Below are 18,756 nucleotides of genomic sequence, written 5' to 3' on the forward strand. Positions count from 1 at the left end.
AAATCATTAAGCAGACACTTAAAACCTCAGTGGAAAAAAGACAATTATTAAGTACATAAATAAGAAATGGAAGAGACTAATAAACCCCTTAAAATGTATAACTCATAATAAATATATATAAAAATAATATTTTTGCCCTCTTCAAATTAGCCAAGATTTTTTTTTAAAAAGCTAATACTTAATAGTTCCAAGGACATGGTAAAATGGGCACCCATAAAACTACTGGTCTCAGGATAATTTTTACAAATCTTCTGGAAAGCATTTAGAAATATATATACCAAGAGCTCTTAAAGAATTCATTTTCTTGGACTCACTAATTCTGTGAACCTAACTCAAGGAAATAATTAACAATATGAATAGCTAATTAGGCTCAGGATCTTCATCACAGGGGTTATTTATAAGGGCAAAAAGAGTATTAAAGCAGTGGGTTTTCATACACTGAAATTCTTAAGTAGACATAAAAATCGTATTTTATAGAATACTTAATGACATAGAGAGTTGCTCTGATATAATGTTAGGTGAAAAAGAGGGTGCGTGGGTGGCTCAGGTCATGAACCTGGAGTCCCAGGATCGAGTCCTGCATCGGGCTCCCTGCTCAGCGGGGAGTCTGCTTCTCCCTCTGACCCCCTACCCTCTCAGCTTTCTCTCTCACTCTCTTTCTCTCTCTCAAGTAAATAAATAAAATCTTCAAAAAATAAAAAATAAAAAAAGAAATTAGTGTGATTCCAGTTTTATGCCATTTATATCTATATGCCTGGACGAAGGACTGGAAATAAAATACCTTAAAATATTTGTATCTCTGGGTGTTGAAATTCATAGGTGATTTTTCTTTTCTTTCTTTTTTGTACCTCTCCATATTTTATAAATTCTCTGCAATAACATGTGCTTTTTTAATCAGGAAAAAAGAAAGATTTTATTATTTTTTTAATAGAGAAATTCAATACATGTAGACTTCAGTCTGTAGAAAACCAAGTGTTATATTGTGTTCGCAGATTAAATTTGGACAAAGAGATTATTAAGCTCTGGAGTAGGCAAATAAAGCAAGAGAAGGGAGACAGGACTGGAGCTGATCCTGAAGCATAGATCGGAAGTAGGTAGGGGGTGGGGTAAGACAAAATTTTACATGTTTGTGGTTGTCAGGATTCAAGTTGTGTCAGGGAAACCTGAACTGGAGATCTGGTCCATGACCATGACATTAACTGTTTGGTCATGTATCACATTACCTTTTTTTGCATTTAATTAAGGAAGTGTTCTTTAGGTTTTTAGAAAACAAAAAAGACTATAATTATAAAAATAGTTAATCTAAGACTAGACTTTTTGGCATGCATTAAAGAGCAATAGAGTTAATCATAAAGAAAGCTATGAATATCAATATACAATGAATTTAGTATGGGTTCTTTTTTTAAAGTAGGGTAAAAGAAGATGATATAGAGACCCGAACAGCATAGGACAACACAGAAATGAGTAAAACCCAGAGAAGAGTGAGAATGTTGGATAATGTCAGAAGCTCTGTCTCAAATACAGTTTCAGTATCTTGTGATACTAACTAAAAGAAAAATGTTGTATTTTCTTTTTGAAATAGGCAAAACTTCCATGATCTTTATTTTAATTTTTTTAACTTTTCAGGAAAATTTGTGTAGCCAGAGAGGTTTGGTACCCAACACAGATGGTCAGACTTTTCAGATTGCAATTTCTAGCCAGATGAGACAACACTATGACAGAATTCATGAGACACTCACAAGGGTTTGTATAAAGTACAATTCGGGTCTATTTTGCCAGTATTGCATGTTACTTAAAAACCAAGAATGTAAGACATGTTGCATTTATTCTTATCTCTTTTCCACATTAGAAAAATGGCCCAGCCAGACTATTGAGTTCATCAGCAAGTACTTTTGAGCAGAGTATAAAAGCATATCATACTATGAATAAATTTCTTGGCTCTTTCATCGATCATGTATGTATGTCAGTGTTTATATTTCAACTAGAAGCAAAATACAATTTTTAAAAAGTTAACCAGTAATTCCAGTTATTTCTTTAGTTAACTAAGTCAGTGGACTTAGAGACCTTCTTTTTTTACCTAGCAAAATTAATACTGTGGCTTAAGAATAGAGTGAGGTTATATAAAAATAAAGTAACATTTTTATGTATCTGTTAGCAAAATGATGATTCCCCTAAAGTATGTCTGCTGGAATTTTGTTAGCTAATTACTAAAATATTATTATATTTATTAAATACAGAAATATGCTATGCTATGGTTATACTCCTGAAAAGCTTGTTATAAATTAATTTTAAGTATATTTAGCCCTTGACCTTTAAAACTTAAAACATTTCTTGGGACGCCTGGTGGCTCAGTCGGTTAAGTGTCTGCTTTTGGCTTGGGTCATGATCCTTGCTCGGCAGGGAATCCGCTGCTCCCTCTGCCTGCCAGTCCCCTTGCTTGTGCGTGTGCTCACTTGCTCTCCAATAAAGAAAATTTTTTAACATTTCTAAAGAAAATTTTGTTGTAAAGCCCACTGTAGTAAAATCAGGCTTTTTTTTTTTTTTTAAAGATTTTATTTATTTATTTGTCAGAGAGATCAGAGTGAACGAGCAGGGGAAGTGGGCAGGCAGACGGAGAAGCAGGCTCCCCACTGAGCAGGGAGCCCAATGCAGGCTTGATATCAGGACATCATGACCTAAGCCAAAGGCAGATGCTTAACCGAATGAGCCACCCCAGGCACCCCCCCGCAAAATCCGTCTTTTTTAAAGAAAAGATTTTCTTCATGTGTTATTCACTTTTCATTTTCTCCCTTTCTGATTTTACATTAAATGGGAAACATTTCACTGCTATTTTTGAAATGACTCTTGTCTTTTTATATTAGGTTCATAAGGAAATGGACTACTTTATAAAAGATAAATTGCTTCTTGAAAGAATTCTTGGAATGGAATTCATGGAACCAATGGAAAAAAGCATCTTTTACAATGGTATCCTTCAAATGCCTTTGCTGCACTTGATTCCTATTTTCAAACTTTGAAAAAAAAAAAGTACTTATGGTTATTTTCTTTTAATTTTCTATAAAAACAAAGGAAACTTAAGGAACTGGTTAACTTCTTGGTATTATAGTAGTTTTCTGTGTTTCATTTTATTATGTCATATAGCAGGAAACAAAAATATAAAAGATAATTATTCCACAAGAGAATAAAAAAACTGAATTTTAAAATTAGTCGTAGACATGGAAGAGATAGTAAAACACAAAATTCAGATTTTTAAAAAATTTGAATATAATTGACAGATGATGTTACATTAGTTTCAAGTATATAACATAGTGATTCAACAAGTCTGTATCTCCTCTGCTCACCGTAAGTGATCACCATCTGATCATGAAGTGCTTTTGCAATACCACTGACTACATTCCGTATGCTGTACCTTTTATTCCGGTGACTTATTCATTCCATAACTGGAAGCCTGTATCTCACACTCTTCTTTACCCATTTGTTCTTCCCTCTATCTCCCCACCCTACCAACCATCAGTTTTCTGTATTTATAGGTCTGATTCTGCTTTTGGTTTGTCTACTTATTCATCTTTTTTTTTAATTCCACATGTAAGTGAAATCATATGGTATTTGTCTTTTTCGGACTTACTTCACTTAGCATAATACCCTCAAGATCCATCCATGTTATTGCAGATGGCAAGATATCACCCTTTTTATGGCTGAATAATATTCCACTGTGTGTATGTGAATATATATGTATTACTCTTCTTTATCCATTTATTTATGAATGGATACTTGGGCTGCTTTGATATCTTGGCTACTGTAAATAATGCTGCAGTAAATGTAGGGGAACATGTATCTTTTTGAATTTAAGTATTTCTGTTTTCTTTGGGCAAATGCCCAATAGTAGAATTAATTGCATCATATGGTATTTCTATTTTTAATTTTTTGAGGAACCTCCATATGGTTCCACAGTAGCGGTACCAATTTATATTCCCACCAACAATGCACAGGGTTCCCTTTACTCCACATCCTCATAAACATTTGTTAGTGCTTGTCTTTTTTATTTTAGCCATTCAGACAGGTGTAAGGTTTTCACTGTGGTTTTGATTTGCAGTTTCCTGATGATTAGTGATAAGCATCTTTTCATGTGTCTATTGGCCATCATTATATGCCTTTTTTGGGAAAATGTCTCTCAGTTCCTCTGCCCATTTTTAAATGGGATCATTTGTATTTTGGTGTTGAGTTGTGTGAGTTCTTTATATATTTTGGAAATTAACCCCTTTTTAGTTATGTCATTTGCAAATACCTTCTCCCATTCAGTAGATTGCCTTTTGATTTTGTCGATGGTTTCCTTCACTGTGTAAAGCTTTTTATTTTGATGTAGTCCCAATAATTTGTTTTCGTTTTTGTTTCCCTTGCCTCAAGAGACATACCTAGGAAAAAATGTTGTTATGATCAATATCAAAGAAATTACTATTTATGTCTAGGAGTTTTATGATTTCAGGTCTCAGATTTAGGTCTTTGATACATTTTGAATTTATTTTTGTGTTTGGTGTTAGAAAGGGGTCCAGTTCCCTTCTTTGCGTGTAGCTGTCCAGTTTTCCCAGCACTATTTATTAGATTGTCTTTTCCTTATTGTATATTCTTGCCTTCTTTGTCATAAATTAATTGACCATGTAAGTGTAGGTTTATTTCTATATTCTCTATTCTGTTCTGTTGATCTATGTGTCTGTTTTTGTGCCAGTACCATGTTGTTTTGGTTAAAACAATTTTATAACATATCTTAAAATCTGGAATTGTGATACCTCCAGCTTTGTTAAATCTTTCTCAAGATTTATTTGGCTATTTGTGCTGCCATACAAATTTTAGTATTATTTCTTCCAGTTCTGTGAAAAATGCTGTTAGTATTTTGATAGGGATTACATCAAATCTGTAGATTACTCTGGGGAGTAAGAATTAACATTTTAATGTTAATTCTCCCAGTTCGTGAGCTTGAAATATCTTGCCATTTGTGTGTGGCATCTTCAGTTTGTTTCATCAGTGTTTTATAGTTTTCAAAGTACAGATCTTTAACTTCCTTGGTTATTTATTCCTAGGTATTTTATTATTTGGGGTATAATTGTAAATGAAAGTGTTATCCTAATTTCTCTTTCTGCTACTTCATTATTAGTGTATAGAAATGCTACTAATATTTGGGTATTAAGTTTGTATCTTAAACTTTACTGAATTCATTATTACTTCTGGTAGTTTTTTGGTAGCATCTTTAGGGTTTTCTAAGTATGGTATCATGCCATCTGCAAATAGTGACCATTTACCTTCTTCCTTATCAATTTAGATGCCTTTTGTTTCTTTCTCTTGTCCAGTTGCTGCGGCTAGAACGTCTAGTACTATGTTAAATAAAAGGGGCAAGAGTGAAAATAAAATTCAGATTTTATGGGAATGTGCAGTCAGTGGAAAACCAATAAAACACTTAAGGAAGAATAACATTTGTGATTAATCTTTAACATTTAGTTTTTCATTTTATCCAAGTTCTTAAAAAATCATAGATATCTAAGACAGGAATCGTGCCTAAATCTGGTTTCTTATCATTAAAAAGGTAGTATATATGTCACTTTTAATGTGATTAATAATCTCTTATATGGGTTGGTAAGAATGGAAATGGTGTAACCTTTGTCCTGGCCTACATATCACCTGTTCTTGCATCATTGGGTATCATGTGTTGTGCCAATCCTGGGATACACGGCATAGACCAGGGGTCATCTTGAATGGAGGAGTGGGGTGATGCTAGGGAGGAAGTGTGTGTAGGCACAGGTTAGGTACAGAATAGTGAGTGAAAAATCTAACCAGACGTAGAGTCAAGCAAGAAGAGGCCACATGGAGAAGTTTGAACTGCATCCTAAAGAAAGTTGCTATTGTCAAGCAGGAGGTCAAAGAAAGAGAGGCAAAGACATTTGTACAGAACATCAGTTTTTTCTAGATATGTCTCTTTAAGGCAAGGGAAATAAACACAAAATATGAAACTAACCTTAGAGGACTATTTAAGACACAATTACAGCTCACTATGCACTTTTCAGTCCTTGCACATTTTGTTCTTTGTTTTTGTTTTTTAACTTTATCTTAGAGAATCTTTGTAAGATTCCTCAGCCTTTTGTTATATAAACAAATAAGGGGTATTCATTACCTGGTCTTTGAAAGATATTGACTATATACTTAGATTACTAGCAGTTACCAACCCTTGGTACAAATGTTAGAATTACTTTTTATGAGCAGAGTTCCTTGACTGACTTTTGAGATTAGCAAATTTTAATCCCCCTTTATTTTTTTTGAAAACCATGAAGTATTATAAATAGTAATTTCTGTTATGCTATTTTTAAATATCCAGATTTTATCACTGGAAGTTTATCAGAAGTTTGTTCTATTTTAAAGTTTCTAATTCATATCTTATAAAATGCTTTTTTCAAAAAACAGATGAAGGGTATTCTTTCAGCAGTGTTCTATATTATGGAAATGAAGCCACTCTTCTTATTTTTGATCTGCTGTTCTTCTGTGTTGTGGATTTGGCTTGCCAAAATTTTGTTCTAGCAGCCTTTCTTACATACCTACAACAAGAGGTAAGTTTAAAAATTTTTACTGGAGGGACGCCTGGGTGGCACAGTCGATTAAGCCACTACCTTCGGCTCAAGTCATGATCCCAGGGTCCTAGGATCACATCCCACATCAGGCTCCTTGCTCAGTGGGGAGCCTGCTTCTCCCTCTGCCTGCCACTTTGTCTGCTTGTGCTCTCTCTCTCTGACAAATAAGTCAACAAATAAATAAAATCTAAAATAAATAAATAAGTAAATATTTAAAAAAATAAAAATTTTACTGGATTTCCTTAAAAACAAATACTTTGGAAGTAGCTATTTTATAGCAGAGAATAACAGTGTCTGCTTTTCACTAGGAATTTGTTAAGATTTAGAATATAGTTATCCCAACCAAAATAAGAAGAAAGATTTCAACCAATTACACTCTACTTCATTGTCATTGACATACTGGGGTATTGTGGAGGGCATAAGTTATTTGAGCAAATGTGAAAGGAATCCAGTAGGAAGATAATGAAATTGATCTCCCAGATGCCAGAAGTAGAACCTGAAACCAATTTTACCATATATGTTAACTAACTAAAATAAGTTGAAATGTTTTTAAAAAGTAGCAGTAATATGAGTTCCCTTCACCCTCTGTGCCAGATATTAAGGTAACAGAAAGGCAGGCTCCAGAGAGCTCAGGACTTAGCCACAGAGAAGCCCCGTTACTGGAACTGTCAACAGATTTTCTATCTGTGTGGATAAAAAAACAACTGCTCGTTGGGAATGGAGCCTGAAGTGGAGATTTTTTAAAAAATGACAAATCTGTTCTGGAAATGTTGTTACTAATATCACTCAGGTATTCCCCCATGTTGAGGAAGTATATGAGTTAGTAATATATAATATATTAGTCTTTGACAGAGATCTAAAATTACAAACAAATTCTATCCCTAACAGTTCTTTTGATATTTCCATAGCTTTTAGGGCTAGAGGTAAGTTGCCTTGCAAAATATTTGATGGTGTATCCCTGTGAACATGAGCAGGTTGTATTAGTAACTCATCAAGATATATTCTAAAGAGGACTATGTACTTCTTTGATATTGTGATCTTTGTGTTATTGTGATCTTTGATATGTAATCTTTAATACTAGGAAAGATGATAAATACTCTTGAAACAATTTTGTGTATCACCATGGAATACAGATGCCTAATAAATGAAAGTAAATAGTTGAGAGAATTAGCTAGTTTAATTTAGATCTTTAAATTGATGTGCATATTTAATTTTCTTTCTATATGTTTCATTCTGAATTGTTTTAATTTTCCAGATTTTTAGATTTATACGGAATACAGTAGGACAGAAGAATTTGGCATCCAAAACATTGGTGGATCAAAGATTTTTGATTTAATTTTTTGAATAGATAACCTAAAGACAATATAGTTGTGTCAAAAACAGTCATAATGATCAGGTTAGTTTGCTGTAGTTTTTAAAACTTTTCATACAGATTTTTCTATTTTTATTTGTTTTCTGATCTAAAGAAAGATTTATTTTTGTAACTTGTGGATACATAACTTCTTTGTGAATATATAATGTGATATCATGAAAAATGTTGTTTTTTCATTTGTGGTGGTATTTAATTCACCAACTCATAAATTAGATACACTGACAATGAGGCAAAAGAAATCTAAGTGTTGCTGTCAGCAGAACACTTTTTTTTTTTTTTTTTTTTGTGGCCCCCCAGCAGAACACTTTTTAATGATACAATAGTCTCCATTGTTGGTCTCTCTAGATAATTTTATAAACTGGGATTTGCTTACATTTTCTCACATTGACAAAATTATTTAATTACAAGTTCAAACCTAGTTTTCAGTTTAGTATTTTCTAATTTTTACATATGTTATGGTAAATAAATGTTGAAAAATGTCTTCAGGTACTTAGAAATTCGAAATTATATATTGTTGACTCAATTTGCTTTATTTTAATTGTTTACCCTGTTTGGCAATTGACTAATTCACTATTGGATTAATAGGTATCTCATGAAATGGTCTATATTCATTCCTTTGTATACCTGTACTGTTAGGTCCATATGTCCTTCCCATCAGACATGTGTATACCTTAAATATCACTTACATTTTAAAAAAAAGTCACAGTGTATGACATTTTCCCCAATATAGTTTTTCATACATTTTAAATTACTTAACATTTTAAGAGCACTCCCCAAATTTTGCTTTTTAGTTATGTTTAAAGATTATAAATAATAAACTATAAATTTATCATGTTATAATGACAGGGTGACTTATTGAAAACAAACTTAGGCCTCATAAATCATTAGGCTTGTATTTTTTTTTAAATAAGAAAAAAATATATTAGGTTCCAGAATGTAAATTCTGAGCCATGTAGTTAATAATTTTCCATGATATGATTTTCATTGTATACCATGTACTTGAAAGACATCTTATATTTCAAGTATAATAATCATTAATTAACACCCAAACCATCATTTCTTACTGCCTTTTCTGTTAATGCTATGTAAATACTTAAATGTAATGTTATGTAAATATTGTTTTTGTTTTTGAATTGAAAATATGGAGTAAAACATTTGATGTCTCTGTCTCCTGTTTTATTAATGTGTATTTCATAAACTAACATTTAGGAATGAACAACACCATTGCAGTCCATGTCCCCAGCCTTTGCCAGAGTTGAATCTTTTACATTTCTTTGAATTGTAAGGATGACCGAGGAGAAAGAAGTAGGGCTAAGAAGTCAATATTTCAAACTACAGTTTCTGAAGGATCAAATTACAGGATTGCCTTTATAAAAGCTGCAAAAAGAAATAAATGTAATACTATGGATTTTTAAAACCACTTGCTCAGAAGCGTGTGAAATAAATTCAACTCTCATCCCACACATGAGAAGTCAATATTAGTGTGAATGTTTGAAAACAGCAATTTCAAAAATTAGGATCAGTTGGCTCACCTAATAAATGCACAGAGAGAAAAGGCATTTTAAAAACCATCCTACACTAGTTTTATACAATATTATTTTTTATTTTGGTTAGATACATAAAAATGTTCAGATTTTCATATACTGTGGATTCCTTTGTTCACATTGCTACAATTTAAATTCTGTAATCGGGTGCCTAATTTTCCATTAGATCCATAATCTTTTGTAGCACCAATTTACTGTACTTTGCATCTTATACCTCCAGTTTTACTGACTACCTAGAAACATTTGTTAAGTCTCCTCATCATTTCGTAATGAAGCAAACTCTAGGTTCACCTAGAGTTTGAACATCTAGGTCTGAACATCATTATAAGCTGGTGTATCCCCCATAGAAATGCATAGGCAATCACCTCCAAAAAAAAAAAAAAAGAAAGAAAAGAAAAGAAATGCATGGGCCCCTAACATAATTCTGCAGATCAGTCTCTGTGTTATGAGATGTTTATATTTGCCTATTTCTTGCACACTGCTGTCCTAACAGCCCCTTCAGAGAAAGCTCTGCTGGTTCCCAGACTGAGAAGCATTCACAGTGACCACTAACTCAGTGCCTGCAGGCATGAAATACGAAATATGGATCCTTTTTGTTGTCTACAAATACTGACCAAAGCTGAGGGGAAATAAATGTAAGTCAAGGAGCCATGTGTCTTAATGGAAAATGTTCCAGATTTAATAATGAGAGCCCTGAATTCAAGTTAGAATTTTGCCCCTTTCACTTATTAGCTTTGGGACCTTAAAACAAGTCATTTGACATCTTTGAGCTTTTGTCTGCATCTCTACAATGGAAATAATACCCTCTGTTTACTACTTACTGTAAGGGTTAATTCATGAAGATAAACTTACAGCAGTGAGTGAACTATGAACATTAGAATTTTTATAATTTTTAGTTTAAAACATCTTCCTCCGGGGCACCTGGGTGGCTCAGTAGGTTAAAGCCTCTACCTTCGGCTCAGGTCATGATCTCAGGGTTCTGGGATTGAGTCCCGTGTCGGGCTCTGCTCAGCGGGGAGCCTGCTTCCTCCTCTCTCTCCGCCTGCCTCTCTGTCTACTTGTGATCTCTCTCTGTCAAATAAATAAATAAAATCTTTAAAAAAAATTCTGCCTTCAAATATATTTTCAGTCTTGCTAACGAAATAATTTCATACTATTTGACCCAGGTTACTGATCTCAATAACTGACCAACAGAAATTCCAAGACTTACTTCCACTTCAGCCCCGCAGCCTTACCAGGAAGGGGCCCTCCCTGGTAGATGTCACAGCTGTCGGTGACCTGAGGAAAGGCGCTGTCATCACACCATGTTATAGACATGGTTTGTGACACAGATTAGAAAAAAGGGAGAGAGTGGAATATTGTCTTTGGAAGGGAGAGTTTCATTTACTCATGCCTTTATTCATTCAAACGATATTTCTACCTCTTCCCACTAGACAGCCCCTCAGAAGGGTCTTAGAATTGGTACAGAAAACAGGTGTATTAACCAGTGATTCCAGCGATCTGAAAAGTGCTACAGCCACCAAGGTGTGATGGGGAAGCTCTGAACTGTGCATCTGTGATCATTAGGACTTCTACCTGAGAAAAATGGTATTTGATCTAAAGGAGACAAGGGGCACCAGGCGCCAGGGGCACCTGATGGCTCAGTCAGTGAAGCATTGGCCTTCCGGTCAGGTCATGATCCTCAGGATCATGGATCTGGCTCCCTGATCGGCGGGGAACCTGCTTCTCCCTCTCCTTCTGCCACTCCCTCTGCTTGTGCTGTCTCATTCTCTCTCTGTGTCAAATAAATAAAGTCTTTAAAGAAAGAAAGAAGCAAGAACAGTCTGTACTCTGAGATGAAGCACATAGCAGTTGGGCACTACAGGTATACATATGTTCTTTATATTAAAATTTGCTGTATGTTATGATGTTTTGACACCTTAAAATTTTTTTCTGGCTAGGGAGACTCAAACATTTTTGCTGGGATTGAAATTTCAGTGAAGGGTCTCGCCAGGAGCATGCTTTTGACATGCAGACTTACCCATCCAGATCCGTATCTCCATCTGGCCCATACACCCAGTATCCTCTGCAATATCCCTCTGCCTTAATCACCACTGGACCAGGTACCAGGCAAACAAGGACCACCCCTTAGAGTCCATGGTAGCTTAGAGCCGCCTGGAATTATTCAGGCTAGGCAATCCTGTCTACCCTGGCCTGCCTTGCGTTCTTGCAGAAATGGAGAAACTCATAAAAGCTGTGACCTAAACTGTCCCCTTGTTCCTGTTTTGCCTCCTGACCAACACTGGTGCTTCCTTATGTGGCTCCGGGTGATGTGAGTACCCGCATGGCATGCCTCTTATTTTTAGGACCTGTGAGTATAAGCAAGTTCATTTTCCTGAGCCTCTCCTGTGTCTCCATCACATAAAAGACATTCGGGAGTTTTGGAGGGAGAGGAGTTTGGAAAGGAAAATAAGAGCTGCATCGTTAAAAATTTTTACATCAAGCCACAGTGTATAAAGACTTTAAGCAAGCGAAGTTTACCAGCTGACTACATTAACACCCCAAAGAGGGAATGAATGGACAGAGGAGGCAAGAAGGGATCTGCCACAGTCAAATCACTCTGGAATGATGGGTGGTCCATGGACTTGGAGACTGGTGCTTCCACCCTCCATTGCCTGGCTGCATGTTTTGGTTCCTTACAAAAAAAAAAAAAAAAAAAAAAAAAAAGCATTGCCTATAAGACAGGCACTAAAGGGTAGTGGTCAACAACACAAAATCCAGAGCCAGACTCAGAGTATTCAACTCCTGGCTCTTACTAGCTAAGTGATTCAGAGCAAGTTACTTATCTCTCTGTGACGAAACTCCCCCCCTCTGTAAAAGGGGGTAGTAGTACCCACCACTTAGAGTTTGGGGGAAGATTGAACGAGTTAATGAGCATACAGTGCTTCAAGGAATGCCGGGCACATAGCTAGTACTACACAAGTGTTACCGTAGTGGAAGTCACAGGAGTAAGTCCTATTAATATTTAATTCGGAAAGAAAGACCCAGATTTGTCTCTGGGGCCAGCTGGAAGGCAATGTCACATTGTTCGGAGTGCTAGAAGTAGCAGGGGACAAATTGCCCAACATAAAGCAGTCTGTAGGCTTAAAACAATAACTTGGCATCTATTATCAGTACAAAAAAGACCACGGCTGTGGGTCTGCCCAGGTCAAAAAAACGGCACTGGAGCGGAGTCTAGAAACGGATCTACAGTCCCTTGATCTGTGATATGCAGTGCAGTGAGGACAGCGTGGTTTTTCAATGGTCAACTGAATATCACAGCAAGAAAAAATAGAATCCTTATCCCTATGCCGCCCTTACCCAAAACCCAATTTCAGGTCGATGGTAGATATAAATGTGAAAGGCTACACGCTAAAGCCTCTAGAAGATAACACAAGAAAATAGATTTAGAACTTTGGTGTAAGTCAAGATTTCTGAAGACCCAAAAAACACTAACCTTAAAGGAAAACGTCGGTAAGTTGGACAAGAATGAAAAAGCAAACCTCAATAGGAAAAGTATTCAGAAACACGTTCTCTGACAAAGCACTTCCATCCAGAATAAAGACCTCATCAAATCAGTAATGAAAAGTCAGACAAACCCAACAGAAAAATGGGCAAAAGACTGCAGTATGCATCTCTGAAAAGAGGATTTCCAAAGGTTCACTATGCAGGCATGGAAAATGTTCTTTCGGGTGGCTGGCCATCTCGGTTGGATAAAGTCGCCACTAACAGCACCAGCGCTACATGTCTGATCCCCAAACAGGCCAAAAGGGACATTCGTTCTTGTATTTAATAAAAATCAGTATTTAAAAAGTGCTCCATCTTACTCATCCTAAGAATACAAAGTAAAATCCATGAGGGAGTTCTCACCACAGAACCGCCAAAATGGCTACCATTAAGAAACCCAGCATGGCTGCTGAGGATATGGAGCAAACGAACTTTCCAGAGCTACGTTTATTACACTAAGTGGAGGCGATCAGTCTGTAGCTTTCCACTGGATTTCTTTTTATCTTAAACCATGAAAACATCTCTGCTGTGTGTGTGAAGCGGAAGGGGGACAGCAGATGGCAGTAGAGCGCACCCTAAGCCTTCCCAGGTTTTCCTCCGGGAAGCGCGCAGATCCCCAGCCCTGCAGAGTCCAGAGACTACCACTTCACTCCTCATTTCTATTGACCCAGTTGGGGGTTAGGGGATTCCGATAATATCGTGCACTACTCTCAGGTTTTCAGCTAAGGTTTAGGAACTGAATGCTAAAAACAGAAATACACTTTCATCTTTCTCCTAGAGAGAAAAATCCTTTATTAAAATCCTTTAAAATATCCTTTAAAAAAATCCTTTTAAAATCCTTAAAAAAAATCAAACCATTATTCAGAGTATGTAATGCCTCCTTTACAAATCTCCCCAAATGGGGACTCTATGGGACATTTTCTTTACATACCTGCCCTTCTCTTTTCATTTGTAAGGATTCCTGTAATTATGCTGGGCCCCCCAGATAATCCCCAACTCAAAATCCTTAACTTAATCTTCCAAGTTCTCCTTACCATGTAAGGTAATGTATTTACAAGTTCTGGGAATTAGGATGTAGACATCTTCAGGGGGCCCTTATTCTGTCTGTCACAAGCACTAAAAAGAAAATCTACAGGGTATAGGAACATAAAACCTGAAATAGTTTGAGTAGTCTGGAAAGGCCGGTGGAAAGGACAATTCAGCCAAGACATAAAAGATGAGCAGAAGTCAGCCAGGATGATGGGGTGGGAACGAGGGTGAAGATTTCTACACAGAAGGAACAACTTCTGCAAAGGTCCTGTGGTGGGAGCAACCTCATTTACAGAGGTCCTGGGAGCAGCTGTTTCACAGAACTGATCGTAAAGAAAGGATTTCTGAGAGTCAAAAGTACAATTTTAAAGCAAGAAAAAAAAAAAAAAAACCCAAGTGCTTGCTTGTATCTAATTCCTATTTTTGGCTTCCCCTTCGTAGCAACCAGAGCAAGATTTTGTTTTTAGTTTTAGGTAGCTAAATTTGGTTCCACACAATGAACCAATTCTCAATGAACATTTCTCATTTTCTGGAGTCTCTCTCAAAGTCATTGTCACGTAGAGTTTGAAAGCATTGTTACTTAGAAGGTGGAGGAGACAACAAGCTCAGAAGACAAGGCTAAAGCCAATGTCTTCATCTTATTTGGGCAAGGCCTGCTCCTTGCTGGGGACCGATCCTCATTCTGATCCTGTTTTCACATTAGCTGTTTCTTTTGCAGCTGCTCTTGTTGTCAGTTACTGAGGGGCAGAAGAGACGCAGCAGGGAAAAACAGCTGTTAGCTGAGCAGGGCATTAAAAAAAAAATTAGTTTACAAATCAGTCATAGAGCTCTTTTCCTCCTCCTGTCAGTCACTATTGAACTTTTTTCTCAAGCCTGCTCTGACCAGAAATAATTGTAGCCTATTGTCTGCATGGCACTTTGATTCCCAATATTTTAATAATTATTTGGGTGTCATTCCATAGTATTCTTTTTAGCTACCTCTGTCATAAGCCTAGCAATGCCAGTTGCCAGAGAGACTCATTAAATGGACATTTTCAATGATACCTTTGTAAGTTGCTAGACCACTTTCACTCTAACCCTTGGAAAGAAAAGGATCATGAACTTTAATGTTCCACAGTATTTATCTTGGACATTAACCAAACCAGAACCCCAAGCCCATTTTTCCCAGTCTGTCTGCTCTTAATTATTATAAATTTGGTAAGAGCCCTCTTTTAATGGCTTGTTTGATGTTTTGCATGATTAGATAAAGAGGCAGAGTGGAACTGTAGCTCAGAGCAACAGCTTTGAATTCTGAGGGATCTGGACATGAATTCTCCATTTCTTTTGTGTGTGATTATAAGCAGATGCTTCAATCTCTGTGAGCCTGTTCCTCATCTCTAAAACTGCGTAATATCTGTCTCAAGAGGGTCATTGTAAGGCTCGAGGGAGATAATCCTGATCTGTTACCTGGAATAGGTAAGGGCAAAATGAGTGTTGTGCATCATTGTGATTGAATTATTATTGGACCCCCACAAAACAAATTAATGTGACATGTTACTTATTTGAATGCTTCTGTGGTATACCCAAGGCACGTGTAGACAGGAAAATGCAGAGGAGAACTGACCCAGTATAACGTTCTGGAAAAAGAGTAAGAGTTTGAACTGGCCAAAAAGCTCAATATGTAACGACATCGGGATGAGGTTGTTAATGTAATTTATGGCCCCATTAGTTGAGTATCCAAAATAAAGGAGGAAATGGCCCTATTATGTGCTGTTCACATCTTCTCCATGGTATTGTGTCTAGTTCTCAATGTACTTGGTTTTAAGGAGCCTGATAAATTGGATTTTTTGGAGGGTGGTGATCAGGATGGTAGAGGATCTAAAGATCTAGGAAGAGTAAGAGAAGGAGCTAGGAAAAAGATAAACCAGGACCATGACGGCTTTCTTCAAATATTTGTCCTATGGAAGGTGGAGTTAATATCCATATAGCTCTGATGTACAAACCAGGATCAATAAATGGAAGCTAAGAAACAGTGGATTTCAGCTTAAGAGAGGGAAGAACTATATGGTATTTCAGAGCTGCCTGAATAATAGTGGTCCCTTGTCATTCAGGTCTGCCTACAGATGCCTTAAGGCAATAAGTCTGGGATACGGAGGTGGGTTACCTGCCTTGGAGGAAGGGATGGGCCACATGGATTCCGTGGTTCTTTCCTTGCCTGCCACTTGGGTGCGCACACCACACCTTCCCAGCCAAAATCATGCAATCAAAAAAGGATGTCTTTTTGGCCTCCAGAGGGTGAGCCTCAAGAACTGAAATACCAAAAACATTCCAAGAAAATTGCCTTGCACACAGTATAAACTCAAATGTCAGAGACAAACTAGATCATACCAGGCTTCCAGTTATATAGTTCTACCATTCTGACAAATATAATTTATTCAACGATTTATGTGTCTAAGTCCATAAAGGGACAAACCTTGTCATTGGGTTTGTCCTGAGGGGTCCTGTAAATAAGAACTGTTTAGGGAAGAATCTGAAACGGAGGCAGAACAAGTGAAACCTCTGTGACTCTTCTTCCCCGTGAAAGAAATGAGTTCCAAGTTTAGACATATATTTTGTAGGCAGGTTTGAGAAAGGAGTGGAAAGTATACTGGACTGGAAGCCAAAAGTTTGGGCGTTAGTCCTCTCTCTGTTGGTTATGAGGCTTGGCTAAAGCAGGTATGATTCCTGGGCTTCTGCCCCATTAGTTGCTGTCCTGGTGATCTCTTGGGCCTCTTCTATCTCTGGTTCCAAGACCCACAATGGATAATTTTCTACATGTGAAATGCTGGGTGAAGACAATTAATGTTCATATTGAGTCCAATTGTCACTGGACAAGTCATTTCACCTAAAGTTCAGATTTATGTATTTTTCAATGATAGATAACAACCTTGAGAGGACAGGTGGGCAGGATTTATAAGAAGGACAGCAGTTTAAACTCAGACAATCTAGGTGAAAAGAATGTTAATGACCTTGACATTTGAACATGACCTGTAATGTAGAGTATTCCACCACAAAGCTCTGAATTACTACCCTAAAATAAGTCAAATTGCAGAAGAGCATTGCTAGCTGGTTCTAGACTATTCTCCTCTTCTTTTCTACAGAACGTTGGGCTCATTTGGAATGGATGGAATGTGTTCAGCTTCCATTGTGTAAGTGGCCATGTTTCATGGTGGTCGGTGAGAGACAAGCAGAACTCCACTAAACAGGGCTTCTGAAAAGACTACCAATTTCCTCATAAAAACATAGCTGGCACATGCTTTTGGTCCTCCCCTCTTCACACCTAAAATGTGGTCATGACACCTGGAGGAGCTCAGGCATGAGGATGAAGAGCAGGGCAGTATAGAAAACAGGGTCCTCTTTTTAATTTTTTTTTTTTAGATTTTATTTTTAAGTAATCTCTACACCCACTATGGGGCTCAAACTTAACAACCCCACCAAGATCAGAAGTCACAGGCTCCACTGACTGAGCTAGCCAGATGCCCCAAAAAACTGGGTCCTTGATGACTATCTTGAGTGGCTCTATCAGCCCAGGGGTGCTTAAACTTATTACTGGAAACCATAAATCTCTATTTGTAGACAGGTATCTATTACACGCAACCTAATACAATCCTGATTAATAAAATACTCCTAAACCACTGTTTCCCAGTAAGCCCATATTATTTACATCAGAGTATGAATTTTGTTTGATACCTTCCAGAATGTTCTACCTCTTAAGCGATAGTACCCATGTAACCATCTCAAGTCAATGATACAGTAGAGGTTCCTCCTCTTGTATCTTCCTCTCTGCTTCATTCTTGTAAATATGCCATTCAGTGTCAGAATTATCAAGACCCCCCAAAACAGCAAGAATAAAAGGTGCATCAGCCATGTTCCTTAAACAACTTTTGATTAACTGACTGACTTCCAGCAGCATTGCTTAATTCAGACACATTTTACAAGAGAAAAGAAAGCATTCACTCAGTTTCTTGGGATAACCCTTAAGAGTTATACTTATCCCATAAAACTACATTTAAGCGCTAAGAAGGCAAAGAAAATATTACTAATTATTTAATTGTTATAACTAATGTATTTCATGTTAAATGTATTATCTAGTTTCTACAACTATTTACATTATAGCATATTGGATGGAGTCTCTTACAAAACTCTCTTACATTTATGCATGTTTTACAGAACTCAAGAATAATTTGACAGTTTGTGTGCATACCTATTTTGCTTTGATGACATGTGATTGGTTTTATTTACGGTTTATTCAATGCTGAGTCCTTGGTCCCGATGCTCTTTTGTTATAATAATTTTCCTAGGGGGAAAATCGGTTCTATTTTATAGCAGTCCACTTAGTGATGTCGTTTCCAGAAATGCCTGCACTGCATTTAAGAACAGATGATAGGCATATTTTTCTTCTTCCTATGAGGATTTGGTTCCTATGTCCCTGCTGGAGAAAACAAGCTGCCGTCCAAATAGTGAGATCCCTTTTATCTGTGCTTTCTGTCTGTACCCTTCACTGCCCATCCCCATTCCCTTCCAAGTACTGAGGCTTGCGGCATTGCCGCAGCTTCTGCTCCCTGGGCTGGTCCTCAGACTCCCTCTGAGCATGCGTGCTGGCCGTGTCCCTCCAGCGCAGCCCCGGGCTTCTCTTTATGACTGCACAGATGCTAGCTAG

The 18,756-nt window shown here is 36.9% G+C and overlaps 1 protein-coding gene across 2 annotated transcripts in view; it reads left to right on the forward strand.

Annotated features, from left to right (window-relative positions):
• Positions 1-9,149, forward strand: part of TMEM67 (transmembrane protein 67) — a 51,399-nt gene extending 42,250 nt beyond the window's left edge. For both annotated transcript variants that reach the window (XM_059394855.1, XM_059394856.1), the window contains 5 exons: positions 1,627-1,743; positions 1,850-1,954; positions 2,862-2,964; positions 6,445-6,587; positions 7,864-9,149. In XM_059394855.1, coding sequence (XP_059250838.1) covers positions 1,627-1,743; positions 1,850-1,954; positions 2,862-2,964; positions 6,445-6,587; positions 7,864-7,944 — 549 coding nt within the window. In that variant the 3' untranslated portion in view covers positions 7,945-9,149. The remainder of the gene's footprint in view (positions 1-1,626; positions 1,744-1,849; positions 1,955-2,861; positions 2,965-6,444; positions 6,588-7,863) is intronic.
• Positions 9,150-18,756: the final 9,607 nt, after the last annotated feature.

This window comes from Mustela nigripes, chromosome 3 (genome assembly GCF_022355385.1).
Source record: "Mustela nigripes isolate SB6536 chromosome 3, MUSNIG.SB6536, whole genome shotgun sequence".
Lineage (NCBI taxonomy): Eukaryota > Metazoa > Chordata > Mammalia > Carnivora > Mustelidae > Mustela > Mustela nigripes.